The 27,182-nt window shown below is 40.2% G+C and overlaps 2 protein-coding genes across 6 annotated transcripts in view; one reads left to right on the top strand and one right to left on the bottom strand.

Moving 5' to 3' along the window:
• RFC1 (replication factor C subunit 1) overlaps positions 1–19,815 on the top strand; it is a 42,610-nt gene extending 22,795 nt beyond the window's left edge. For 2 of the 3 annotated variants that reach the window (XM_037391410.1, XM_037391420.1), the window contains 21 exons: positions 1,181–1,413; positions 2,138–2,212; positions 4,096–4,173; positions 5,029–5,116; positions 5,212–5,510; positions 6,453–6,560; positions 7,060–7,239; positions 7,535–7,639; positions 9,205–9,595; positions 10,610–10,719; positions 12,252–12,366; positions 12,838–12,926; positions 13,979–14,116; positions 14,526–14,621; positions 14,799–14,897; positions 15,340–15,494; positions 15,607–15,724; positions 16,681–16,826; positions 17,275–17,488; positions 18,537–18,734; positions 19,283–19,815. In XM_037391410.1, coding sequence (XP_037247307.1) covers positions 1,181–1,413; positions 2,138–2,212; positions 4,096–4,173; positions 5,029–5,116; positions 5,212–5,510; positions 6,453–6,560; positions 7,060–7,239; positions 7,535–7,639; positions 9,205–9,595; positions 10,610–10,719; positions 12,252–12,366; positions 12,838–12,926; positions 13,979–14,116; positions 14,526–14,621; positions 14,799–14,897; positions 15,340–15,494; positions 15,607–15,724; positions 16,681–16,826; positions 17,275–17,488; positions 18,537–18,734; positions 19,283–19,378 — 3,131 coding nt within the window. In that variant the 3' untranslated portion in view covers positions 19,379–19,815. The remainder of the gene's footprint in view (positions 1–1,180; positions 1,414–2,137; positions 2,213–4,095; positions 4,174–5,028; positions 5,117–5,211; positions 5,511–6,452; positions 6,561–7,059; positions 7,240–7,534; positions 7,640–9,204; positions 9,596–10,609; positions 10,720–12,251; positions 12,367–12,837; positions 12,927–13,978; positions 14,117–14,525; positions 14,622–14,798; positions 14,898–15,339; positions 15,495–15,606; positions 15,725–16,680; positions 16,827–17,274; positions 17,489–18,536; positions 18,735–19,282) is intronic. The other variant, XM_037391411.1, reaches the window with a different exon arrangement.
• Positions 18,794–27,182, bottom strand: part of WDR19 (WD repeat domain 19) — a 47,096-nt gene continuing 38,707 nt past the window's right edge. For 2 of the 3 annotated variants that reach the window (XM_037391400.1, XM_037391380.1), the window contains exons 32-37: positions 26,605–26,686; positions 25,880–26,030; positions 23,623–23,746; positions 21,843–21,919; positions 20,992–21,112; positions 20,152–20,333 (exon numbers count right to left, since the gene is read on the bottom strand). In XM_037391400.1, coding sequence (XP_037247297.1) covers positions 20,998–21,112; positions 21,843–21,919; positions 23,623–23,746; positions 25,880–26,030; positions 26,605–26,686 — 549 coding nt within the window. In that variant the 3' untranslated portion in view covers positions 20,152–20,333; positions 20,992–20,997. Of the gene's footprint in view, positions 19,163–20,151; positions 20,334–20,991; positions 21,113–21,842; positions 21,920–23,622; positions 23,747–25,879; positions 26,031–26,604; positions 26,687–27,182 lie in introns of those variants that run through there. The other variant, XM_037391391.1, reaches the window with a different exon arrangement.

Here is a 27,182-nt window from a genome sequence, read left to right as displayed (position 1 = left end):
GTCTTCTGTGCTGTGATATTAGTCTAATAATTTGGCAGTGATATCTGTAGGTTTTTGTATGCTTCAGTGATAGGGTTTCATTTGTATAACTGTCAGTAAGACTTCACAACATGACACAAAACTCTTGGAAGCCCATGGTAACCTTTTTTTTTGATTATTTTATTTTTTTTTTAATTGATTAACTGTGTGAATAGTTTGAGTCCAGAATGAATAAATGGCTCTCAGACTCTCTTTTCTCATTTATTTGTTACTGGAAAGACCATGTCCTGGCTATTTTAGAAGAGTCCTTATAAGGAAAGATGGAGATTTTGTTCAGTGGTCTGTAGGCTAACATTACATTTATTGATACTGTGTATGCCACATTTCTCCCTCCTTTTAAGTTGAAAAATCTATTTTGTATGCTGACCTCTTTCTGCATCTTGTGAAATGGCTGCATTTGTTTGAGATGGTGTTGACTGTACTGGAAGAAGAGTGTGTTTAGGTGCAGAAATGTACAGAATAGCTCATAGAATCTCTGACTAAAAGGGAAGAAGTAAAAAAATTGTGTTAAAAAGTGTTTCTACTAAAACTTTCATAAGCTATGGGCAGGACTTTAAAAAGAACAAGTAAACTTACTCAAGAAGCTTTTATATAAACACAGTGTTCTAATATTTTTTTCTGGTTTGTGTGAATATTGAGAGATTCTTTAGAACATACAAGTCTACAAAGGCTATATTAGCTGCTCTGTTAATGAATACTATAAAGTAATAAAATAAATGTAGCTTTATACATCACATTTAATACGAAGAAAGAGTTGTGCCGTTCAATTTGATGTTGCATTAATTAAAAGATAGAGGGTTCAAATTTCAGTGACCAAGATTTTCTGTTTATAATCTTCCCTATGTAAGAAGGGAAGGCATTCTTTGTGAACGTTTCTAAATGAGAGGTAATGTATGAACACAAGTAACATTTTATGTGTCTTTATTTCAGTACTTGATCTATTCAGACTTGAGCTATGCTATTAAAGATGCTAAATACTATGTGTTATGCAACTTGGCCTTTTTTTAAATAACTTCTAAAACCCTGTAATGTTTTCTTAGGATCTGAGTTGATATAGTCTGCCAAAATAGTTATCTTGACAGTTCTGTTTTAAGACTTAAGTTCCATGTCCCAGAAGTAATAGAATACTCTTCATGTTTAGATGAAGAAGATGACTTTGTCAAGAAAAGAATTTCAGTGAAACCAAAGGAGAATGGGATGTCAGCAGTTGGTTGTCAAGGAACAGCTGCAGTGAAAAAGGAAGATGTAAAACCACAAGCTAAAATCAAACCATTATCTTCAGTGAAACAGACTCCTACCTCAGCACTTGATTACTTTGGGACAAGTAGTGTCCAGCGATCAGAAAAGAAACTGGTAGCAAGTAAAAGGAAAGAAGTGAGTACTGATGATGTTGCTTCAGGCTGTTGGTGTGTCTGATAGCAGATCAAAATGGCTGGCTTAACGTCTGCAAGGAGGTACTTTACTGCTTGTCATACTTAGTGTTACTTTTCAGTAACTACTCAAGTATGAGTTCAACCCTGATGATATGTGAGGCATATCAAGTCCTCAAATGCAAGTTTAGATTAGCATTTCCATGTTTGAGAAGGTGGCACAGAGTTGAAAAATTTTCTCCATTCTTCTTCTCAAGTGACTTTTCTTAAAATGAAGCAGTTTTTTAAGATGAGTGAGTGGGTGGGATAGCTTATAGTTGGGGGTGGAGGACATGAAGGAGAGGAAAGAGGTTGTTTTCCCAAGCTTTATGGCACATACATTCATGGAACAACAAAGCACCAAATAAAGTATGGAGGATATTAAAAATTCATCATGTTGTTTTTTCTTTCAAGCAGGCTGATTCTGATAGCTTCAGAGATGTTCAGCATTGTTTGAAGAAATTAGATATTTATATTATAGCATAGTTTCATTTTGAATAGTAAAATCTCTTTAAAACAGCCATGTTTAATAGTATTTAGGTTAGAAAGCTAGGAATAAAATGCTGCATGTCTTATTCCCAGTCCTTTTCTAGAAGTATACAAAATGAATCCATACAGATTAAATAACTGTAATTTACACAATATGGGGAAACTGAACTATTGATCTTTTTTTTCTTTTTTTAATATAGCCTTCACAAAGCAGTGACAGCACATTAGATGATGAGGCCATTGCTAGGCAACTGCAGCTTGAAGAAGATTCAGAGGTGATGCTCTATAAATTCATTGCTTTATGCCAAGAGCAGTTTGTTTAACTTTAAAATTGTTTTTCCTTAAGAAATTAAGATAGACTTCCCATGCATGCTATAAATAAGTGTAATTAAATTCATCTGTTTACTTAAGTCTTGCACATATGTACAAACATAGTCACACAGGTTTTTTATGGGTATTATTGCAGTTATGTAAATAGAGTATCTCCCTTAATCTATTTTCTGTCTTATCTAGACTTTTATCTACCTGTGCAGTTGATGTGTCTCTAATCTTGTTTTTCATATGGAATTCACTTTCTGCTTCCTCATGTTTTTGGTGTGTGGGGGGCTTTTTTGTCTTTGTTTTTTGTGGTTTTTTCGTTCCCTGAAGTGGTGAATTAAAAGCCTTTGCTATCCATGAATGTTTCACATGTCACCTGAGTGTTCTTATGGTTAAGAAAAATGTGAACAACCCGTATGTGTGTGTCTTAAAATTTCCTGTTTGAATCAAAATGAGGGAAAGGTACACTTCTTGTACGTGTTTACTTGCTTTTGGGAAAATCAATTCATTTACCATATATTGGTAATATCAAGTATCATTTGAAGTAAAAAATTATACATGCAAAATTTAGTCTCATCCTTGACCTCCCCAGAGGTGTGAGGAATCTAGCTTTAATCTATCAGAGAAAGGTAACCTTTTGGGCAAAACAAGGTGTTTGCTTTCATTTGAACTGATCTTAGCTGTAACGCTCACGTTGTCTGTATGTATCATAAAAGGAACATGCTTTATTTCAGGTCTGTCTCTGCCTTAGTTTGGTTTGCGTTTGGTGGTTGCTGCCCTTCCTCTTTCTCACTATACACATGGAAGATAGATGCATTTCATCGTCATGGGCACATAAAAGTAATGCCTATGGCATATCAGTTTTATAAAGTCATCTCTTTGAATCTTATAGCATGGCATGTTGGACTCCAGGACAACTATGAAAGGATTTTTGTTGTTGTTTTGTTACAAAAATCATCAATATTTATTGGCAACAATATATACCATTCAGCAATAGAAGAAGTTTTCCCCAAGGGACCATGTTGGATAGGAGAGGTAACTTGATGATCAGTTATCATTGTAGATTTCACATTTATTTTGTTAGGTGAAATAAAAATGACACCAACCTGACTTTTTTTTTAAATTATTATTACAATTAATAAACAACTTTCTCAAATTCTGTGTACAGTATTTGTTCTTACTGGCTCTTCTGTCAAAGAAAATCAGTTGCAGAAGTAGAAATATTAAAAAGTTAAAGTGTATTTGTTGCCTTAAATTAAACGGAACTGGCAAGACCTGGACTAAGTGCAGTAGCTAAATTCTCCAGAGCTGCCAGAATTTTTTTTCGTATATGTTGTTAGCAGTAGATGAGAATAAAACTTTGGTTGTTTGGAAATTTTAATACTTAACAGGCATTGTTCCTGCTTGGGTTTTGGGAGTGCTTTGAAAGTTTTCTAAAGCCGGCAGGTTGCATCTTCGTGCAAGCTGGTTGTTGTGAGATCTTGGATTCAAATTCTGCATGTTTATTAAATGAAAAGGATACATTACAATAAAAAATACGAAGGAATGGAAGACCTCTTTAAAAATGGATTATACAGGGTTAGTAATGTTCCTAGTGCAACAAATCCAAACTCTGCTTTTCTCACTAGACTTCAATCACTTTTTTTTTTTGAGGGAACAAATAATTCTTCAGTACCATTTTTAGAAATCTGTTTTCCTCTGATGCACTTTTCCCAGCTATGTGCTGTTTTATTTTTGATAAACTTTGTCTGTAACAGCAGATAGCTTTAAAAAATTAAAGCAGAATTAAACCTTGTCAGACATTATTCTAAAAATAGCTTTTTTTTTTTTTTTTTATTAGCTGGAGAGACAGCTGCATGAAGATGAAGAATTTGCTAAAACTTTGGCCATGTTGGATGAAACACCACAGAAGAAGAAGGTTAACTCTATTTTTAAACTCTTGTTTTTAGAAATTGTGTTGCTGGGAGTGTTCTTATTGGGACACCTAACCTTTGTTTTGAGACTTCCATACAAATGCATTAAAACCAGCAATTTGCATGAAAATAACATACGTAATTTTGATACTTTCCTCGTGGATTTTCCTCACTCAGTAGATACTGTCCTTCCTAATCAGACAGCTGGCATCATTGTATGTTTGTGCTATATGCTTCTGTTGAAATGGGATTTTAAGTTCTAGCTCTGATTGAGGAAAATGTGTTGCTGAAGACTTATGCTTTAGAACACCTAAACACCTATATCCAGAGGACAGGATGAAGTAAAATGAGTCAATGGCACAAGCTGGTGAAAAGTGATGGGAGAACAAGGAAGGAGGACAATACACTCTCCTTGCTTCAAGAGAAGGGGCAAGCAAGGATCTTGATAGTTTTGAGACTAACCCTAGTGATGGAGGGATCTTACAAGTTCTCATAACTTGTGGTATAAGGCACAGTGAAATATTTGCTGTGTGGTACATCAAGGCTTTTAGAATTTAGGATTGTTAATTTGAATATAGCAAATATTAGTATTTCTAGACTAATCAGTAAACCAATTAAGATCAAAATTTACTGTAACCTCAAAGCTTGTCTGGCCTTTGACTTAAGGAATTTATGTGCATGGCTGAGTGCAGAATTTGCTCTTCTGCCTGCTTTGACAAGAGGTTGTATTCTGACGTGGTAAGGATCAGCTTTGTTAGATGTCATTTAGTGTGTACTTAACAGTAGGGGAACCTGGGGAGCTGGGCTTAATGGTAGCTTGGTACATGAATCTCTGACTTTGGTGTTGTGGGTTTATTTAGGCTCGGAAAGATTCAGGAGGAGAGCAAACAGTGCTGAGCGTCAAGAGCAGTCCTAACATGACAGAAAGATATAAGCAGTCAGAAGGAGGTAGGATATGGAATACAGAAAACATTTCACCACTTCATAACGTTAATGAGATGCATTCTCACGTATGTGCTTTCCTCCCTCTGCCTCCTTTCAAGTGAAATCAACAAACTCAACAGGTGAAGCAAAGAATTACACTGCGAAGCAGCCAACTAAATCTGAACATTCAAAAGGCCCTCATGTATCCTCCCAATCACCGGGTGGTAAAACAGCAAAAGAGTTGATGAATAAGACCTCGCCTTTGAAACCTAGTTCTAGGCTTGTGTCTCTGAAACAAAAAGAAGAGATTGCTGAAAAGGAAAGAGGTGCTCAAAGTTTGGTATCTAAAGAAAAAAATACTCGAGGGAAAGAAAAGACAACACCAAAGAAGGAGAAAATTTCTCCCAAGAAGACTGAGGTAGGAGCTATCAAAATGAATTTAGTAGTCTTGGTGGAGTTTTCAGGAAAATGTTTTAATTTATTACTGTTTATGTGTCATTATTGTTACTTAGTACTTTGAATCTTCTAGGCAATTCTTAGAACTTTAATTTTAGTAAGGCTTTACATTCCCAGCAATTACAAAAATATAAGAAAAAAATCAGTTTAAAAAGTGTAAGTTAAATGCATGAAGGAACTGAGAGTTCTTTAATGCTCATTAAGGTATGCATATACACTGCAAAATCAGTCTGGTGCTTTTCATGTTTGTTTGCTGAAAAAATGCAGACTGCAGGAATTCTGACCCTCACCTAGTGAGGGAAAGCTTACTGTTTATGTGAGGGTGGTGACCTTGTAGATCTGTACTGCTGTTAGAATGATAAATAGCACTGTTTGATTTCTTGTAGTGTCCTGTCATCTCCTGTTTCTGAAGTATATTTCTTATGATTGATACGTTATGTAGGAATATAATTTTAACAGATTCTGTGACTGTAACTATTGAACACACAGCTTAAATGTTTCTTAAAAGTAGAAATACTATGAAGCAGACTTCTAAGTGTAGATCTTAGTCTATACCTGATAATCATTCTGAAATAAAATAGGATGTGAATTTAACAATTTATGAATGAAGTGAGCATGTAGATGTGGAATGCAGATGAATCTGCAAAAACTTGACCATAAATAGTAGGTCTATATTTTTAAAACTCTCAGATGAGTTTTTTAAATCTTTAACAGCAAAAAAACCCTCAAAGCACAAGCACCAAAACTAGAGCAAGCTTTGGTACTGCATCTCAATCTACTAAAAACAAGTGTTAGACCTTAATTTTCCTTCGGTGCTTAAAAGTGTCTTAAACTCTGATGCTTGAGGGTTGGGGTTTTTTAATACATATGATATGCATGTTAATTTTTTCCCCTCCTGCCCAAGTCTGTAAGTCCTGAGGACTCTGAAAAGAAGCGAATTAATTATCAAGCCTACCGAAGCTTCCTTAATCGTGAGGGTCCAAAAGCACTGGGGTCCAAAGAAATACCTCGGGTAAGTTTGGCTACAGCAGAATTCTGTATGTAGAAGTGTATCATGGACTGACTGTGATCTAACAAGGATCAACTAAACTGTTTACCAACTGGTATTTTTTTTTAGAGTAGGAAGTATGCATTGGAAAAAACTAAATTATAATGCAAAGCAGTGACTAATCCAGTACTTGGTTTATGAAGCCGTGATGATGAAAAATAGTTACTGGTCTTAAAGTTGAAGATTGCTGTCATTCCTTTGACTGATGTGTAATGCTTGAAGCACAGAGCATTATGAGTATGAGGAGTCAGATAAACCACGTGTGAAGTTTTGTTGGTAGCAGCTATTCCTTTTAATGACTTTTGAACTTCTAGAACTAATACCTAGCTAGGTATGATAGGCTTATTTTTAATTTTTCATAGGGTACGCGGCATTGTAGGGGGCTAGAAAAAGCTTATGGTGAAGAGGCATTTGATAGCATTGCATTAGGTAATGGTGTTTTCTGCGACCTTCTGCTTCTCAGGGTGCTGAAAACTGCTTGGAAGGCCTGACATTCGTAATTACAGGTGTTCTGGAGTGTATTGAAAGAGATGAGGCCAAGTCTCTGATTGAACGTTATGGAGGAAAAGTAACTGGTAATGTCAGCAAGAAGACAAACTATCTGGTTATGGGGCGAGACTGTGGCCAGTCTAAATGTGAGAAGGTGAGCGTTCCTGTACCTGAGCAAAGTAGGAGTGAAACAGTGAACTGTTCATATCTAACTGTTGATTTTCATCTCTGCCAAAATGAGGCAGTACTACCAATAAAGTGCATGTTAAAAAGGAAAAGTTGCCTAGTGGTTTAGGGCTTTGCTTTGTTTTTATTTATATGTGTATATACACCCACATAGATAAATTAAAAAAACCTTTTTGTTGTGTTCCTAAATGCAGTCATTACTGGAAAGCACTTCGAAGTGAATTATGTAACTCCTAACTTTTTGATTCTGGCTTTTGCTCCAGGCATCAACTTTAGGGACAAAAGTTATTGATGAAGATGGCCTGTTTGATCTTATTCGAACTATGCCAGGCAAAAAGTCCAAATATGAGCTGGCAGCTGAAACAGAGGTTTGTTCATTATAAACTTAGGGGTGGTTTTCTTATGTGTGTGGTTTTTGGTTGTTTTTTTTTTACTTTGGTCTTTTTTTTAACAGAAGGGAGTTTTGTCTTCTGTTCCAGTAATAATAACCCTGCAATTTTCAATTTGACCTTCTAGGCTAAAAGTTTTGAAAGTGAAAATTTCGTATTTGTGGCTAAGACTTCTACTTGGGAGCTTATAGGGCTTTTCCCCACCTTAACGTTTTTATACTCTGACATTATTCTGTATTTTAGGTATCTGACTGGGGGGGTAATTGTACCTCCTTAGATGGCTTCATTTGTAAACTTTGACTTTTTATTCGTTCTTTGAAATAAGTAATTGTGACTGATACTGTGTCTGATACCCAGACAGGCCCAATATAAAGTTGTACTGTAAACATGAGACAACTTACGTAAACCATGTCTATACGTAACAGATTTTGTCTTTGTGGTACTTGAACTAATACTAGAGGTGATTTTTTCAGGGAACATTGTAAAAAGAGTAACGAGTTTTTTATGTACATTTAAACTTAGTCTGTAATGGCTGATAAAATATTATTAAAATCTGTTAGCTCTAGCATGTTGTGCGTTCGGTATAGCTGTTGCTTTTGGCACTTCTGAAGTGGCTAGACATGAATTGTTGTGTGTAAAGATACTATTGGTGTCTTAAGGAAAAGCAACTCCAAGCTTACTAACTAACTACTTTCACTCCTGTCGTGGTTTCACCCTAGCCAGCAGCTATGCACCACGCAGCTGCTCGCTCAATCCCCACCCTGGTGGGATGAGGGAGAGAATTGAAAAAGTGAGAAAACTCAGCTGAGATAAAAACAGTTTAAGTAAAGCAAAAGCTGCAAACACAATCAAAGCAAGAAAAACTGCTTCTCGTCAGCAGGCAGGTGTTCAGCTATTTCCAGGAGAGCAGGGCTCCATCATGCATAATGGTTACTTGGGAAGACAAATGCCATCACTCTGCACATTTCCCTGCTGCCCTGTCCCGCCACAACCACCCCCTTCTTCTGTATGTGAGCACCGCTCAGCGATAACTAAAGCATCCTTGCGTTGTTAACGCTGTTTCCAGCACAAATCCAAAACATAGCCCCCTACCAGCTCTGTGAAGAAAATTAACTTTACCCCAGCCAAAGCTAGCACAACTAACTCCCTTTGAATTGCTTTGGGTTGAACGCTTTCTGGAAGCCTTGTTTTGCAAGAGCTTCATGGGTGTCTGGCCCATTTGTTCCAACCTGACTGTCATTAGCGTTGCTTTTTTTAAATAATGTATCAGGCTCCGTGAGTAAGGCAACTGCTTTTGGAATGACCAGAACATTTCCTGCCTCTCTTTTCTGGGTTGTGCTGTGGAACCAAGTGGTATCATGTTTAACAGTGGTTTATTTTTCAGTGGAGTACTACTTCATCTGCTCTTGAAGTTCTATTTATCAATATATAAGCTTTGTTACTTTCTTAAGCACTCCTGTACATGCGTTCAATGACAGTCTGTTTATTTACTGTATAGGTTTTTCAAAATTTCCCTTTAATTTCTTTACCTTTATTTCCCTAAGGCAAAAAAAGCAGCACCTGTAAAGACACCACAGAAAGCAGAAGCTGGAAAAAGGAATTTTAGCCCTCTCAAGAGAGAAGCTGATAATAAAAAATGCAGGTCTACTCCTCAAAAAGGAGATACTGTCAAATCGGCCAAGAAAGAAACGGTTGCTGTTCGAAAGCTTATGGATTTTAAACGGCAGACTGTAGAGGAGAAAGAAGCCTCAAAACCTAAGGGGAACTTGGTTTCTGAGATAAATGAAGACAAAACAGAGAAATTGCTATGGGTAGATAAATACAAGCCTGTATCTCTTAAGGCAATAATTGGACAGCAGGGTGAGCAAAGCTGTGCCAATAAACTCCTCCGATGGCTCAGAAATTGGCACAAGAATACCTCAGAAGATGGACAAGGTGATGAGCGTGGTTAACTTTTCTGTGTTTTTCCATGCCAATCGTGCTGCTTGTTTCCCTGGACTGATAAGGGCCTTTGAGATAGCAGAGAAGCTTAGAAGTCAGGAACAAGGCTGCAGTTGGATGCGTTTTTAGCAGCAGTTGAGCCTGCGTTTTTCTTGTTGAAGCAGTTGTTCACTTGTCTGTCCGTGTCCCCCATCCTTGTCCCTCTGCCCTGCCCGCCCCCCCCCAAAAAAAAGAAACCACCAAACCCCCCACAAAACACAAACCAACCCATCAAGCAACCAGAACAGAAAATTGTCTGAAAATATTTTTTTAAGTCTTGTGGTAGTCTCTTAAATGTGTGTGTGGTGGTTTCTTTTTTTTTTTCCTACAAGAAACCAAAATAATCTAGTAGTAATGTATATAATAAAGGCTTCAGGTTCAGCCTGCTGAATTCTTTCTTGCCAAGAGAAACATTGACCGGTGCTAATATGTCTGTACACATGGTGAAAATACAGGATAGCAGTATGCCCAAAGGGCTGCTGTCATGCATGGGGAAAATTGTTAAGGTCCTGGTTCTGCCTGACAAGTAGTCCATGTCATTCATAGTTTGTCATGGTACAGACAAGTTTTTTCCTGTGTTTAAAATAGCATTTAAGTTTCACTTCAGCCATAGTGGGTAGTGGGGTTTTTCTGTGTTGTGTGTTTGGGGTTTGGTTTAGTTTAGGGGGTGGTGGTGGTGTTTGTTTTTGTTCTGTGGGGTTTTTTTATGAGGTTGTGAGGAAATTGCTGAAGTGGTTGTATTAATAGCACTTCTGTTGTTTTTCAGTTTACAGTCACTGCAAGTCTTAAACTAAGATGGTTTAAGCTGCTTTTCACCAAATGGTTAGGGATGCAGATATGGATGTGTATTTTTTAATACCTGTATCAGGCCTCAAGTGCGGAAGAATTGTAGTGGTGTTTGAATCTTTAGAAGTATGCAGTTTGTTTTGTAATACATACCTAGGTAAAACCTGGAATCTTCTTTTATAGCAAAGACCAATAAAACTGGAGGCAAAGATGATGCTACTGGTTTTAAAGCAGCATTACTTTCTGGTCCGCCCGGAGTTGGTAAAACTACTACAGCTTCTTTGGTTTGTAAGGTGAGTTCATGTTAAGGGTTGTTCCCAGCAGTTTTTGTTATATATTGATTCTTTGTCTGGATACAGGTACATTGTGCAGGTCTATGTCCCCCTAAATGGCCAGGGTCTGCTCCTAGCCTAGTTCTGCCTGCTCGTAGGTTAAAATATGTGCATGTTTAGATACCTTTATCAGGTCTAAAGGCAGTGAGAGTGAGAACGTAGCTGTGGGTGTCTGTTTCTTTCTGTTGTATTGAGAGGAAGCGTGTGACGGTATGTTGAACAATTGGAAACGGCTTTCAAAAATTGTGAGTGTTCAACCTAGTTCTACAAGTTAGGGAATATTTGTGCTAAATTTAGTGGGAGTTTTAATTTTGACAAGCTTTTTGAAAGACTTGGTTCTGTTTTTTATATATCGAACAAAGATATCTTTCCCAGGCTCATTCTAAATTCAAATACTACTTTAGGATGAAAAAAGTTGACAGGGCTATGTGTCAGTCTCTAAATCTGAATTCAGAAATTGGTGTTACAGTAAGTTAAGAAAACCCGTGTTCCACTGCATCATGAGAATCAGCTGAGAACTTCATACTGTGGAAACTAAAGCTAAGTTACTAATAGTGTTGCTGTAACAAGTTACAGGGTTTATTTTGTTCTCTCAGAGTATGATAATACCAGCTTGGAGGGGTTCAGATCTATTGCCCGCTATCTGACCTTTGTGGTGGAAAGGAGTGATTCCTTACCTCAGTGTTTGAGTTGTATAGAGTAACGCCCGATCTTTCCCACCTCTTCCTCCCACCCTTACAGCATGGTCTTTTCTGCTTCTGGTCTCCAGCCTAGCGCTTGCTCACAGCTGGTTGAGATCTCTGCAGAGTGTTTCATCATGTTCCGTAGGAACAGCCAACGAAATGGGGGGGGGGGGCAGGGAGCGTGTGTGTGTGTTCAAGCTGCAAGCCCAAGGCTGTGAGCAGTTCACTGCTGCACTGTGGCGTGCCCCTGGCAGGGGAGTTTGCCGATGAAGGAGCAGGTGGGTTAAGTTCTTTCAGGTACTGACATGCAGCCCAGCCCTGTTCTGAAGTGTTAGAATTGCTGGGGGAATCATGTGGTTCCAAGCTGTTAAACAGTTAAAACCTTTTCTGTCCTTCAGCTTTTTGGAGGTACGTGGCATGTTTCTTTCTGCATAAGACTTTGATATGCAGCTGGAAATACCATGGAGCTTAGCCAGTCTTGGCTCGTAGTTCTGTTTTTATCCTTGGTGGTAGTTCTGTTAATCTTTCAGGACTAAATTTGTGCCACTAACTCTGCAAGCCTTCCCCACCCCCAATTCCCAGTTCTCAGTTGGGCCTGTCTGTTCTGTGTGTGGTTACAAATATTTTTGAGGTGTAAGAGAAAAGGAGTATTAAGGGGAGGAGGGAATCAAAGCCACAAATTAGTGGAAACAGTGCTGTGTAAGAGCTTTCTTCTGGAACTCTGAAATACTGTTTCTAAGTCTGAATATGCATATGCTCTTTCACTGATGTGTGTTCTCATTTTTTGTGTGGTTTGTGTGTTTGGACTAGGAGCTGGGGTACAGCTATGTGGAGCTGAATGCTAGTGACACTCGCAGTAAGAACAGTCTGAAGGAAGTAGTTGCCGAATCGCTTAACAACACCAGCATCAAAGACTTCTGTTCTGGTATGTCTGTTGTTTGAAGGAAGATTTTCGTTATATTAAGAGTCCGGTTACAGGAGGGACAGAGCTTGCTTATTGTACAACAAACAGTGTTAGGAATTTAACTTGCTCATCATGTGGAGGGATCTCGCTGATAGGGATAGCTTAATTTAGTAGGTTGTTTTATCTCATCTTTAGTTGTAGAATTATATCCTGGTATTAGTCGAATCAGTCATCAGTCTGCACAGACTACTCAAGAACTCTGCAGTTGCTCTTCTGTTGTATGAGACTTGTCTCTTGGAAGATGACACGAGGTTGTAGTCAGTTCTGTTCTGTGAATGTAGGAGATTCATGTGATCAGGAGTCAGAGCAAGAGATTTGTCACCACCTCAGTTGTCTAGGATGGGGTTACCTAACCTATAAAGCATTGGGTAAAACTCTGAGCGAGAACCTATCTTATTGCCATTTCATTTTCTTGTTCATATTCATTTTCAGGCACATCCTCATCAGTTAGCGGGAAACATGTATTGATCATGGATGAAGTGGATGGTATGGCAGGCAATGAAGACAGAGGAGGGATTCAGGTGAAACTGCTATAGTTATTAGCTAATGCCATTGCTAAGAGTACATACCATATATAGCACAAAATATTTCAAGCCAGTCTACTGTCCTCAACCCATGGTCCATAGAAAGTCTCTGTAGAGTACAGTTTCTCTGATCTATTTTAGAAGTCTGTGTTTGTGTAAGAAGAGTTATGCATTGGTAGAGGGGGGGAGGGGAAAGGTACTTCTGTAAAAGAAACCTGGAGTGATGAACTTGGGTGTGTGAACTTAAGTTTTTTCCTGGACAGGTGAATTTATTCTAAGGTCTCTGTAGCTGACATCTATCTGCAGCAGGAAGTTTGTAATCTGGCTGGGACAGTTGCTCTCTTCAGTAGGCAGTAACACTGAGTAAACAATGCGGCGTAGGCAGTATTATCCTTTGTTTTCCTTAGCAGCTCCAGTTTTACCTTTTGAAGATTTCCTATGGTCACATACAGTACTTTGACAGTAAAGGGCATACAGATCTTTAGCTCAGGTGTGCAGACACTTGCATTGCAGGAATATGAAACTGAACTTCACCTTAATTAGACTAGGCAAAGTTTGTTCTGGTAAGCCTAATAATGCGGAAGCCTCGGGGTTGAGCTCTTTGGATAGGGAAGAGCTGATGTTTTTACTTCCTGCTGCTTCATTGTGTGCGGCAGGGTGCAGTCAGGGAGGTTTGTGCTCCCTCTGAGCATGGGCTTGGTCAAACCGGCCTTTGGACGAGTGAATCTAGTTCTGCCGGTGGACAGCTGTACTCTGGGCTGTTGATCTTCATTGGTTCATGAAGACTGTTCCAAACATGGTTGCTCAAAGTAGATAGTGGAAGTGGGGAGACGGCAGACTTACTGCAGCTGAATCGAATAGCGAGCAAAAAAGTAGGAGAGGGGCTAGGTTTTCACTCTGTATAAATATGATTACAGTAGGAGTTTATTATAGACTTGCACTTGTCAAGGATCTGATTTAAGGCAGGGAATAAACCAGGAGAATGCTTGGTATGACGTTTTAATAATTGAGTTACTTGATGCAATTGTTGTAATGTGTTTAAATCACAGGAGTTGATTGGTTTGATTAGACACACAAAGATACCAATCATCTGTATGTGTAACGATCGCAACCATCCTAAAATTCGTTCCTTGGTCCACTACTGTTTTGATCTTCGTTTTCAGAGACCTCGTCTAGAACAGATTAAGGTAAGAACGCTGTGGCTGTATGGGCTGTACTGAATTACCATCAGGAACTTCTGTCTTCACGTGGCAGAACTTACACGGAATTGGAAACATCGCATAAAACTTAATGGGTCACCTCAGTGGGTAACTGCCTTTCAAAATGGGTTGTCTGAATTCTAAAATCTGAAAGGCTTTGGGAAGAAAAATTCAATCTTAAATATATCCAAAAATTTCTTTTTTAAATGATCTTGTACTTTTCCTACACTAGTGACAAGGGATTACCTTATGTTTAAGAGCGAAAATTTAAATTATACATTCTATAAAAGAACTAGAAAAATACGGTGATGTTCTTTCATAGATGTGTCAATATGTTCTGTAGGGGGAAGACTTCACAGGAATTCTCTAGTGACACTTCCTCAATTGTATATTACAGGGTGCCATGATGTCTATTGCATTTAAAGAAGGTTTAAAAATTCCACCACCTGCTATGCAAGAGATAATCCTGGCAGCAAATCAGGACATCAGACAGGTCTGTGCCCATTCAGCAGCAGCGTCCATTTGGATAGCACATCATGTACAAGTCCTTGGCTTCAGCTTAGTATTTGAACAGTATTACTGTTTTTATGTGTAGAGATCAGGCTGTCTTCTACTAGTCTCTTCAATTTAAATGCTGTTACGCTACCACATTGTCAATTTTGTTCTTTAGGTTTTACATAATCTTAACATGTGGTGTGCAAAAGATAAATCACTGACGTATGATGAGGCTAAAACAGATGCCAGCAGAGCCAAAAAGGATATCAAACTGGTAAGTGTAAAATACTGGATTGGCTTTTACTGTCGTATTCTGATGTAATCACTAGGCTTTATAGGCATCTTCTGAACTAAAGCACTGATGCTCAAGATGCAGGGAGCTGTCAGATTTGCCACAAATAGTTGAAGAGGAGCAGTAAATACAGGACTGAGTGTGTATTTTGATGTACTGCTGTCTTATGTAAGATCAGTTATGAAGCTCATACTTCTCATCGCAAGTCTTCTGTTTAGGAGATAGTTCTCTTAATATTGGAAGTAAAACACGATTCTGAAAACTGGGAAAGTGCTAGGAAGGTAATACTGAATGTTAACTTGTACTGACGAGTCACTGTTGGGTACCATCACTAATCTGAAGTAATTTTGTTGGTGTTGTGCTCTGTCTTTATTGTTTATGTTGACCTGTAACTCACTGACTTCTTGAAATATCATTTCCTTAGGGCCCTTTTGATGTTGTCCGGAAGGTTTTTGCTGCTGGAGAGGAGGTTGCTCGTATGTCTCTTACAGACAAATTGGATCTTTTCTTCCATGATTATTCCCTAGCGCCTCTCTTTGTCCAGGAGAACTATGTACATGTGAAACCAGCTGCCGCTGGGTGAGTTATTCCATACCCTAAACTGATGTAGGCTTTTAAGTGTCGGGGAGTAAAACTAGACTAAAAGTTATCTGGATATTTCTGCTTTCTAAGAGTCAACTTTGTTTTCCAGAGGAAATCTGAAAAAGTACTTGATGCTCTTGAGTAGAGCAGCTGATAGTATATGTGATGGTGATATTGTGGACAAACAGATTCGTAGCAAGCAAAACTGGAATCTTCTTCCAACACAGGTGAGCACTTCACACTCAAAATTTTGTGTGCTTTATGGGTGTTAGTTTAAAAGACCAATCCCTTGACACTGAGGTTTAGATTAACTTTATGACCTGTACGGTTCACACTTCATGCAGTATTCTCTGTTCTGCTGGTGGGTGGAGCAGTTTCCTGTATTCGTATTGTTGAGCACATGCTGTATTGTGAAATGAAGTCTTCTGAAACTTTGAAAAGCTTGACCCTTCTTTATAAAGCACAGGAGCACATGGCACTTGTCACTTCTGATGTGCAGTTGCAAGCCTACTCTGTTTTATTTATGTGCTTCCTATCCCGCCCTCTCACCAGGCCAGTATTTCTCCCAAAGCACAGAAGGCTGAAGCTTTGTCACTGTGCTTCTGTTAATGGTCACTGAAACATCGACAAGACTTGCCTAAAGGATTATGACTGGCATCAGAGAATGTGTCATAGATTAAATTGGCAGGGACCTCTGGAGGTCATAGAGTTCACCCCCCTGCTTGGCGTGGGTCCAAGCAGAGAAGTGGCTTAGGATTTGTTAGCTTTTTTTTATTTGTTAGCTGATTTTTTGTAGGTTCGTGGTGTTCGTTGGAAATGTCTCCTTTACCATGTCTGTCGGCCTGCAGGTTACAGCACTTGCTTGTGTAAAGTCAGCTGTTTGACTGCACTCTAAAGTGGACATGAGAAATGAACAGGCTGCTTTTTTTTTCCTTTTCTTTAATGGCTTTTACAACCTAGGTAATTTTACAGACATCTTAGAATGTGGTACAAGAGATGAAGGTGTAACCTAAGAGGGGTTGAACAGAAGCAAGGAACCAAAAAAGAGTTTTGTTAAAACAAACTGTTTTTACTGCGGAACGGTATTGATTACCCGCTTTCATGCAGACAAGCAGGGTAGTATGTTGTGGGGTCAGTGGGACTAGTTCATGGTGATTTTTTGGCATGTGTGCTACTTTTTCAGGGTATTTATGCAAGCGTCCTCCCAGGGGAGCTGATGAGAGGTCACATGACCCAGTTTCCTGTCTTTCCCAGCTGGCTGGGGAAATTTTCATCCACAGGCAAACACGATCGTATTGTTCAAGAACTGGCAATGCACATGAGCCTCAGGTAGTACTGGCATTTCTCTTCTGGCTTGTATCAATACTGGGTATTTAGTTCTCATGTAGTTCGCTACCCACTGTTAATTCCTTGCTGGGCTTGGTACAAAGTGTATATCCTGTGAATATGCTTGTATGTTGTTGGTGACGCTTTCTTAGCACTTGATCAGGACAACAACCAGACTGCAAACACTTCTAGTATAGTCAGCAGTCCTGTGACTCCCCCCGCCCGCGAAGCTGTTGTTTCTCGGTCAGGGATGTGTTTCCCCAGACTGCTCAGTGTTTGCACACCTTGCATCAGTTATCCCTAACGCAGGTATGGCAGAAGGAGCAGCACAGTACAACTCTTAAGGCAGCTGCTTACCCCTTTGCCAGGGGCCTTACCTCCAGGTTGCTCGTGTTCAAAAGCGAGGGGTGGTGGTTGTGCACATTTACTTACTGTTTTCAATTTGACAAAGAACCCAGACAGGCAAGAGGACAGTAAATATGGAGTATTTGCCGTACTTGCGAGACGCGCTTGTCCAGCCCTTGAAAGACTTTGGAGCAGATGGTGTACAAGAAGCTGTAACATTTATGGACTCTTACTGCTTGGTGAAAGAAGATGTTGAAAATATCATGGAAATAAGCACATGGGGAGGCAAACCCAGTCCTTTTTCAAAGCTGGATCCCAAGGTAAAATTTACCAGTGAATTTTTTCCTTTTCTTCCATATCTTTAAAAAGCGATTCTAGATTCATAGCTGTGGTATTGATGTGCTGCTGAAAGGCTGAAGTTGGTGCAGCTGCCAAACATACTACTAAAAGTTGAGGTGTATGTCCTAGAGATGGTTAGGCTGGGCCTCATTTCAGGAGTCTTACACCTGTTGTTCCTGGCGTAAGGGATCACTGGGCATTGGCTGGGGCCTGGGCACAGAACTGGAACACAGAAGGGACAGGGAAAGCTGGTACCTTTCTGCAAGCCAGCTCCCGGCTACAAGCTGTGTCACCTTCGTGCATAGCGCTGCCTTTGTTACCGTCGTGTAAAGGAGGAGCCACACACAACTGTATTTGTTACAGCGTGGGCACTGAGGTGAGAGGCTGGCTTGCAGCTTGCATCTTTCACAGTCCAGTTAGACTGAGCTGCTAGACCTGGGGGGACTTCGTGGGGTGCTCCTCCAGTACCCAGCTAGCCCGCTTCAGTGGTTGGGACCCTCATCTAGTACCAGGTGAGCTTAAGCTCAAGTCCCTGTTACAAACTAGGCAGGTGTGAGATCTGAACCATGATGTCCCCCATCCCAGGTTAAGTACTCTGGGCGAGAAGATTCTTCTTTGCTGGTAAGTAAACCTGTGCTGCTGTTGGGCGTTTCCCTAGTCTGAATACATTGCTCCAGTGTGGCAGGTGTTCAGTGCTGCGGAGGGTGGCTTCGGTGTAAGGGACTTGGATTAGACAGCAGCAGAACAACAGTGCTGAAATTGCTGGAGGCCGAAGCAAGAAGCATCTGAAGATACGTATGCTCTAGCTGAGGATTATGTGGGACTTTGATAAAATGATCCTTACCATAGAGGTTGTAGATGCTTTCTGTGTCCTTTTGAGAATGTGTCCTCTTCTGCATATCTTTGGTCACATCTTTGCGAAGGAAAGATGATGTGGAACCTCCAGCCAAGAGCTGGTTAGCTAACAACCAACCTTCTCATCTACAGTTCCAAACCTGATGCTCATCATGTTCCTTTCCAACCTAACAGGTCAAAGCAGCTTTTACACGTGCCTACAACAAGGAGGCACATCTGACTCCATATTCACTTAATTCTGTCAAGATATCTAAAAGGCAGTCGGGGTCTGCATCAGCCTTGGGACTGAATGAAGAACTGAATGTGGAAGAGATCCAGTCTGATGAGGATGAGAAAGATACTGTTGAAAGTGACGCAATGATTAAGGTGACAGTTTCCTCAGTGTTAAACTACCACAGTAAACTGCTTTCTGGTTTTTTAGTTACCTTTTTGGGACTTGTAACATCATCTGAAGGGGGGAGGGGGGGGAAGTGGACTAGTAGATGCTGAATACATGATCTGTCAACTTCTAAATTAAAAAAGTCTATGATGTTATTTCCATCCATTGCCTTCTGCTTGCACGTTAGACCAAAGTGAGACATCACTGTACACCCCTGAATACTGCATCCAATTCCCAAACTTTGTAATATTTTAGGTGTTGGTGGGGACGGTGCCATTGGTAAGGAGCAACCACAGGCCTTTGCATGGGGTTATCACAGATGACAATTTCAGCCACACCCTTTGTATGTGTCACCAAATCAGGCCATTAAGACTGAATATTGTTGAGTCTGTACTCTCCATGGTGTTTTAAAACTTCATACCTGAAATGGGAGGGGAAGAGAAGAGAGAGTTTTTTTCTTTTAATACTGATTGCGTTTTGACTTACGCTTTTTTGTCAGGTTGCAGTTGGATTTTGAACTGTCTGTATGTTCTGTTTGCAGAAAAAAACCCCTAAGTCTTCCAAGCTGCCAAAAAGAGAGAAAAATGAAGAAACAACAAAAAAAGAAGGGAAGAGAAAAGAGAAAACAAGACATTAAGCAGAATAAAATCTTGCTCTGGATGTAGCTTTGCTTATCTAACTTTTGGCAGAAACATGAAACAGATCCATTGCTGGAGCTGGGAAAGTAGAACCAGTGTGTTGAAAATGCTCCTCTTATAGAGGTGATGTAGCTACTGTACTCTCACACTATGCCGTGCTGTACTTACTCTTAACGTGCTACAACCTATAAATATCCTTGCGCAACAAACACCAGGGTGCATGAAACATGATGAAAATAGGGTGTTAGTTACCTGATGTTTATGCAAAGTCTTCCTAGGACCCCGTTACTCTTTTTTTTTAATAAATCCCCTGACGTTATGTGGTGAACTCTTGTAAATACTACATGATGCAAAAAAGACCCCAAACCTAAATTGCATATTTGTACATTATAGAAATTAAGTGGTATATCAGATAACAATAAAACGTTTCACAGGAGTCTTTTTCAAAAAGTTTTGGTTACAGTCATGGAGTGTTCTGTCTCTCCCTCTCTTCCAAGGTTTCGGCTTTCCTTTGTGTACAGGATGTGCTTTTCCTACAACTGCCCTTTTTCTCAGTTAGAGACACAGAACAACAGTGAGGGATTTAGCTCCAAAACTAGAGGAGCCCATGCGTGTGAGTTGTATCTTCAGTGTAAGAAATGTTTGATAGAAAATAGTCGTAAAAGTTCAGAACTGATCTTGAAAAAGATAATGCTGAGGGTTTTTTTGTGACTTACAAAACACAGAATGCCCCTTGTTTTGTCTTCGGTGGAGATAAAACACAAATTTTGCTTGGTAAGAATAATCATCAATAATTTTTATTACTGTAATAAATCAAAGTACAAAACTTATCAAAAGCTAAATAGACAAAATAGAAGTGACATGTTTGTTGTTGTTACTACATTCTGGTAGGGAAAAGATGTGTAATCTAGTGATGAAGCTTTCCTTGCTGCTTGCCAGACAACACATGCAGTTCTGAAAATAAACAGAGGTGGTTAGTCATATCCCAAGGTAAAAAGACGGTGATGGCAAACTACAAGGTTTTCTCGGACTGGGGGGGGAGGGGGGGAAATTAACAAAAATAAGGTTAGGATCCAGGTGTGTGGCATAGATGGAGCAGTGGTTTTGTTCTTTGAGATACTCTTACTTCAAGCCAGTGCTATGTTCCTGTGACATGTTTTGTTAAACACAGAGGCTAAGGTCCTTAACCTGCATTTCGATCTGTTTCTACTTTGCATCTCTCTCTTCCTATGCTCATTGGTAGATCTGTAGAAGGATCTGAGGATGTGGAGATCTTGAAACTGTTCTCTCTGCTACTGAAGCACAACTGGTGTTCAGGAACACGTTCCAAACCAGAACGTGGTGAAGGTGACGGTGTGATCATAGAGGCAGACTAGTTTAAAGCCTCACAACTGGAATGATTTAATAACCAGCTCGGCTGCAGTAGCAAACCATACTGGTGTCTGTGTGCCTGAGGGAAAATGGAGAACCCAGGCTCAGCTGTACCACCTGAGGTGCAGAGCCAGGCTGTGAGTTAGACTCTTGAATGCTGCGTTTCCCTGGCTGGGAAAAACTCCTTAGACGTCCTAGAATGAGCCCTGTTAAGTAAAATAATACAGGTTCTAGCACATACCTGAGCTTATTGGTCCCCGTCTTCTGGTTTGAGGTACTGCGTGCAGTCGTTTATTTTCTTAAGATGAACAATGTCAATCCTTTCAGAACACATCGGGCATATGTTTTCAGTCTGTAACATGCTGTTTTAAAAAGAAGGGTGATGGGCAAATGATAAAAACATGTTAGAATTAAAAGGAGCAGCTGGCCCCGAGGCAGAAGGCGTACAGCAAAGTTCTGATCTGTTTCATGTAACAAATGCAGGCTCGAGCAATGGCCGCTTCAGTCCGGGCCGAGCAAAGGTTGGTTTGTTCATTTTTAAGATTTGAGAATTAACATCACAATGGGAAGGCTGATACTCTTTGCCATGAGGAAAATTTGGCAATTGAAACATACAGAGGAACTTGGGCTAAACATGAAGCTCCTGGAGCTTCACAGCTATCCAGTCCCGTTCTCGCACAGATGATTACTGGGGACAAGAGGTGATTGCTGCCTTAGCCTATACCTATTTTTCTGTTGTATTCTGTTTGTTTTGGTGACTGCTGCTGTGCCTCTGTTCCCCCTGCCCCCATATCAGGTGTCCTTCCTGGAAGGAGCTGAGAGCTTGCACAAGCTCCCCCCGTCCACCTTCAGGACAGTTCCTGTTGCTGAAGCCCTGCATCTCTGGCCGAATTCTTTATTGTGGTTTTCGTTCCACGCTGAAGCGATGTTCTGTGAGTAGGTTAGATGGAACTACTGAGTAAGTGGTGTTCCTCTTCCACCCCACCCCAGCTGTTACGTGTTTTTAATACCAAATGAAACAGTTTGCTGCTAAAATACGAACAAACATTGGAATCGTGCAACAGAAAAGGAAAAGAAAATACCCCAACTTACTTCTTGAATTCTGAATAGAGGGCAGGAAAGTCGCAGTGTGGGCAGACTGTCCAGTCATCTCGTACCATATGTCGACCCTGCACGCAAAAGCCGCAAGTAATTAAGGGGTTGTGTGCTGTCCCAGTGCGCTGGGCATTTTGTTTTGTACCTGTTGCTGTGAAAAAGTCTCAGCAACTGCTTTCTGAAGACTGAGCAATTAAAAACCCAAACCCGTGGTCGTGTTAACTCTAGTCTGATTACTGTGTAAATTCTGTAACTAGGAACGGAGCTCTCGGTGAGATGCAGTGTTTTCATTGTAATTCACATTGCTCTTTTTAAAAAAGAAACCTAAGACTGCATTGAATTACAATTTTAAAAATTCTTTTAGTTTGGTGATTCTAAAATGTTACCTGTAGTGCTGTGTCTAGACATGTATGTACATCTACAGAGACTTGATGTTGCATGTCACCTGAGTCCAGGAGGTTGCATTCAACACGGTCAAATTTGTGAACGTAGCGGCTGCCTGGTACTTGCCTCTTTAAACAGAAATTATTTCCTCTCTTTTTGGTATGGTTCACTAAATTTGCTTTTAGAAGCAAGAATCCATGTGTACTTTTTCAATACCATAAAAACACACCAGCATGTTGAACTACATTTAGAGATGAGAGATTTATGCTCTTAATACAATATGCAACAGTAGACTGTTTTGACACTGACTCTCAAAGGTGAAAATGCTGCATTCCTAATGATGTTACAAATACTTGTGTTGTAAATGAACTATAACCAAGATAGAGCCTAAATAAATAACATGGAATATATATACAATTATGTACATTATGTTTGGCTCTTAAAGCTGTATTCAAAAGCCTTGCTTTTTTTCTTTTAAGATATTACTTCTAAAATATATTGGTAATCTTACTCTGCTAAACCAATAGAGTAAAAAAATAGATTAATTGCTATTAATATTTTTTGTAAGACTTAATTCTTTAGTTTAATAAAGAATGTTAATTCCAACATTTGATTCTTGCTCAAGTAAATTTTGTTTTTTCTGTAATTCCAGTATAACTAATCACTTGAACATGGTAAAAACAGAGTCTGTTAGTTATACAGTAGCTAACCTCAGTATAAAGATTTTGTACTCATGCTGGTAACAGTAGGATGCATGGCTTTTCCACTAGGAAACGTACCCCATCCATACCTGTTCAGTACACTCTAAATCATCCTGAAACAAATGGTAGAACTTCTCTCTCCTTTCTGTGAGGATCAGTAATGTAAGAAATGCTGAGGTTACTAAACCTTGGAAGGGCCTTAAGTGGTTTGTTGTTGGGTGTTTTTGTTGTTGTTTTTGTTTGAAGTCTTGGCAGCCTGGAGTTCAGGGGTTGAGAGCTGTGCCCTCCCACGGCTCTTGTACACGGAAGAAGAGAGGAGGGCTGCCATCTCTTGCCACCGTTGCTCTGAGCACTGCAGCACCTACACAAAGGGCTGAGCTGGGAAGCACAGTCCTGTCTGTCCTCCAAAGGGCACCGGGTGTGCTGCAGTTGAAGGGAGTCCCGGTACACCACCTGCCTTCTCAGGAAGCCAAAGTCTTTCAGAACCACTTCGTGATTTTACTGTCACCCTCAAGTGCCTGCAACTTGTAGGTGGCAACTAAGGACACTCTGTCATAGTGCAGCTTGGGGAAAAAAAACCAACCAACCAAACCCACAAAAACATCTAGCTTGAAACTCCTAGCAAACCAAAGATGTTCAGACAAACTTCTTTTTAGGAGAGAAAAGCTTTGGAAAACATGGCAGACACTTACAGTTGCAATACAGTATGGGAGATTGTTTTTACAGCCAGGACACAAAAGTTCGCACTCTGGGAGCTGGAATGCACAGTACGGACAGGCTGTTGTTGGCTCTTCTGTCTCTGTGGTGTCTGGACGCCTAGGAGTAAGATACAAATGTGAATAAAAACCTCAAGTGCTTTGAACTTGAACGAAGATGTTTTCCAATGCCTTTGATGCTTACTTGCATAGCTTCCAGTTTCTATTTTGTATTCTACCAGATAATTACTTCTAACTACCACTCAAGCTTCATCACAATTCTGTAAACTCAGGAACAGGTCATTTTCTATCTAATTTGAAACAATATAACCTTTTTAAAGCTGTAACAGGTAATACTACTTAGAAAGATTTCAAAACTCATAGTCTATACGTATAAAATATCAAGCTATGGTTTTTCTATTTCAGTGTTTTTCTGTGCAGGAGTGGCCACAAACAGTTGAAGTAACAAGAAGTAAAACTAGCATCTGGGGAGGGCCAGTGCAGCTTGTACCGCTGCCTTTCACAGGTTGGTTTTTGCCCAAGTGTCTGTTGGTCCTGATCCAGACATCACAGCACCTGGCGTGAGACCTTTTTCTAGATTTCTTCTGCAACCTTTAATGCTTAATCTTCTATGGAACACTTTGAGATCAAGAGTTTGGATCCACTTTTAGTGTATTTTCCAATGAAGAGGATATATCCTTTCTAATGTTTGGCCTAGTAACCTTGGAGGCAGACAGATGGTTTCCTTGGTTATCTTGATACTTTGTAGAAAGCTGAATTTCTCCTTTTATCAGCCCAGGCATGTTGCAGTGGCCCGTTCCTTTGTCTCCACTTAATGAAATCTGAGGTACGGGTAAACCTGACTGATAGATTAGGAGCAAGTCAACGTGGCTTTCAGCATTTGATACTGTATTTTAGAATCTTACTGGAATGTTGTAAGACTCCTAACAAACGGGTAACAGGGAAGAACTCTGCAAGCATTAAAAAAATGGTTAAGATGCTAAACAGAACAGAATAAACAGTTCTCATAGTACACATCTGTGGTAACCTGCTGCTCATAAAATACAAGGGAAAATAACGTGATGGCACAGCTTGTATATGTTATTCAGACTGATATAGGCCAGAGTCAGCTTCAAAGAATTCCAGAACAACTTTGTGCTAAGAAAATACAAGGGTGGAGGGAAGCCAAAGCAAGGCCTGTTGGAAAAGAATTTCCATGTGTAAGATGATGGACTCTGAACTGCTGCAGCGTAGGAGCAGGGTCTTGCAATTATAATACATGCTATGAAAACATCAGCTTGCTTTAAAAACAGTCAAAGCAAAGGAGGTAGGGTGGAACACAGAGTCATTCTGCTACTATATAAATCCAGGGGTTGCCCACATCTTGAAGACAATATGTAGTTTTGGTCCTGCCTCTTCCAAAAAAGGCTTTAAAAGGGTTTTGGAGAAAGGCCATAACGATCAGCATCCATAAAAGATAAGCTACGTAAACTAAGACTTCAGGTCCTGAAAAGATAATGACTGGTAAGAGGGAAAAATGTCAAAAAAAAAAAAAGGTTTATAAAACTGTAAGCGGCACAGAAAAGGCTAGATCTCTCTCAAGAGGAAAGCTACAAGGGATCACATTGAACTAGCCAGGGGCCAGCCTTGACACAGTGGAACTTCTTGTCACAGGAGGTACCTGTCACTATAAATTGTACATAGCTTCAAGCAGAGAGACTTAATAAATACCCAGACTTCCCCTATGGGCTCAGCAAGTCCCGGACCCTCAAAATACTGGAGAAAACCAGAACTTCAGACAAGGAAGAAAATGTTAAGAATTCATCTGTTTTCCATCTGCCCTTACGGTTTTTTTTTTTATCTTGGCCATTTAGGCAGTAGCCCAAATCACAGAAGAGCACACCGCTGCAGCAGCGAACAGTTGCCACGTACATTCCTAACTGGAGAACAACTGAAGCTGTGTGGCTGCACTTGCGCCTGTATGGACAAGATGGAAAATGTTGCTGCTAGTTGGGAAGCATTTTACACTAACACTACATTTCAGGTTTGCTGCATGCAAGGGAACAGAAAAGCCTTTACTTTTCAGAGCAGGTGGGATGGTGGTGGTGGGGAAATGGCTCTCAGCCTTCCAACTCTGAGACAGTGAAATAAGACGAAGACAGGATGAAGCCCATAGGCTTTATGAGCAAAAATAGCATTGTACATGAAGCCTTGATACTATGTACATTTGAAAGTACATGTTAACACTGCTTACCTGACCATCGCTTCAATTTTCTTTTTGTATTTAAGATCTATTTTATTACGATATTCGGGTCTCATCAGCATAGCAGCAAAACTGAAGGCCGAGTTCTTCAATCCTGCTCTATGACACTCTATTACAGTTGAAGTCAAAATTGGCACAATGTCTGTAAGAGAATGAAACAATGATGTGAAATATTTAGTCACCAATATTAACGTTAAAAAGCTTTGAGCTAATGTGGCTAAAAAGGTACTGATAAAAAATGACAGTATTTTTCTTCTTCCTCATGCTACAGAGTTGCACAACTTGTGCAATTCCTGTAACTGAATACAAGAAAATCATGGTTTCACCTCTCACCGCCTTGCGTTTCTGCACTGTATAAAAGTCCACATTTTCCATGTCCCCAAAAAGTACTTTCAAAAAAAATCAGTTAAGTTTTTTCTAATGAAGCTGCAGAACCAATCCATTCGTTACATACGATCCTTGAGACTTTGTGTGTGGCTCAGGCAGCTCAGTTCTGCAGTTACGGTGGGTCACAACAGATTAAACGGCTGGTGAGGAACCCGTCCTGGAGGCCAACTATCCGAGAGCCACCCTGGGGAGGGTGGCAGAGCGCACCGTGTGGTCACACGCGGTCACGTGCCCTGCAGGACCACAGGAGGAGAATGGACCTGCTAATGCAACGATTAACGAATCGTCCTGTAGAGCACAGCACGCTCTTCTGTGCTGTCGGCACTTACGTGATGGGAACTTGCTGATGTTGTTGGCTACACGTATAAGCATACGCGCTCCCTTCATGTGATCACCACGTCTCACGTGAGTCTGGAACACAACAAACATCTCCGAATAACGGCAGCCTTTAGAAAGTAACTGCGCAGCCTGCCTGCTCTTGGCGTTCATCCTTCCGGGAGCTGCACACCCACGGCTCTTTCACACAACCGAGCAGAGGTGCACGGTGTGCTGCAGAAAGGACCAGAGACTTTATAGGGGCTCTCTCCCAGCACGGTCTGTCTGGCCTTCGCCCCGCTATTTGCCCGCCCTTGCCTCGCTGCTGGCAGGGAGGCCAGCAGCTGGTGTAGGCTGGCGGGTGTCCTGACGGGCCACGGGTTAACTACAGGAAGTCATTGGAGGCCCCCTGCTTAATTTCATTTACAGAAAAGCAGTGATCTGCTTACGGCTAATAATAATAGTAATTGTACGAGTAGCATAACATTTGTAACTATGTATGCAAAAGAAATACAGGAAGCTACATGTAGGGTTTTAATTATTCAGTACTTTTTTAAAAAAGAGTATGCTAATCAAAAAGGCAGACACAACC

Source organism: Falco rusticolus, chromosome 1 (assembly GCF_015220075.1).
Source record: "Falco rusticolus isolate bFalRus1 chromosome 1, bFalRus1.pri, whole genome shotgun sequence".
Lineage (NCBI taxonomy): Eukaryota > Metazoa > Chordata > Aves > Falconiformes > Falconidae > Falco > Falco rusticolus.
This window is presented reverse-complemented; position numbering and strand designations above follow the sequence as displayed.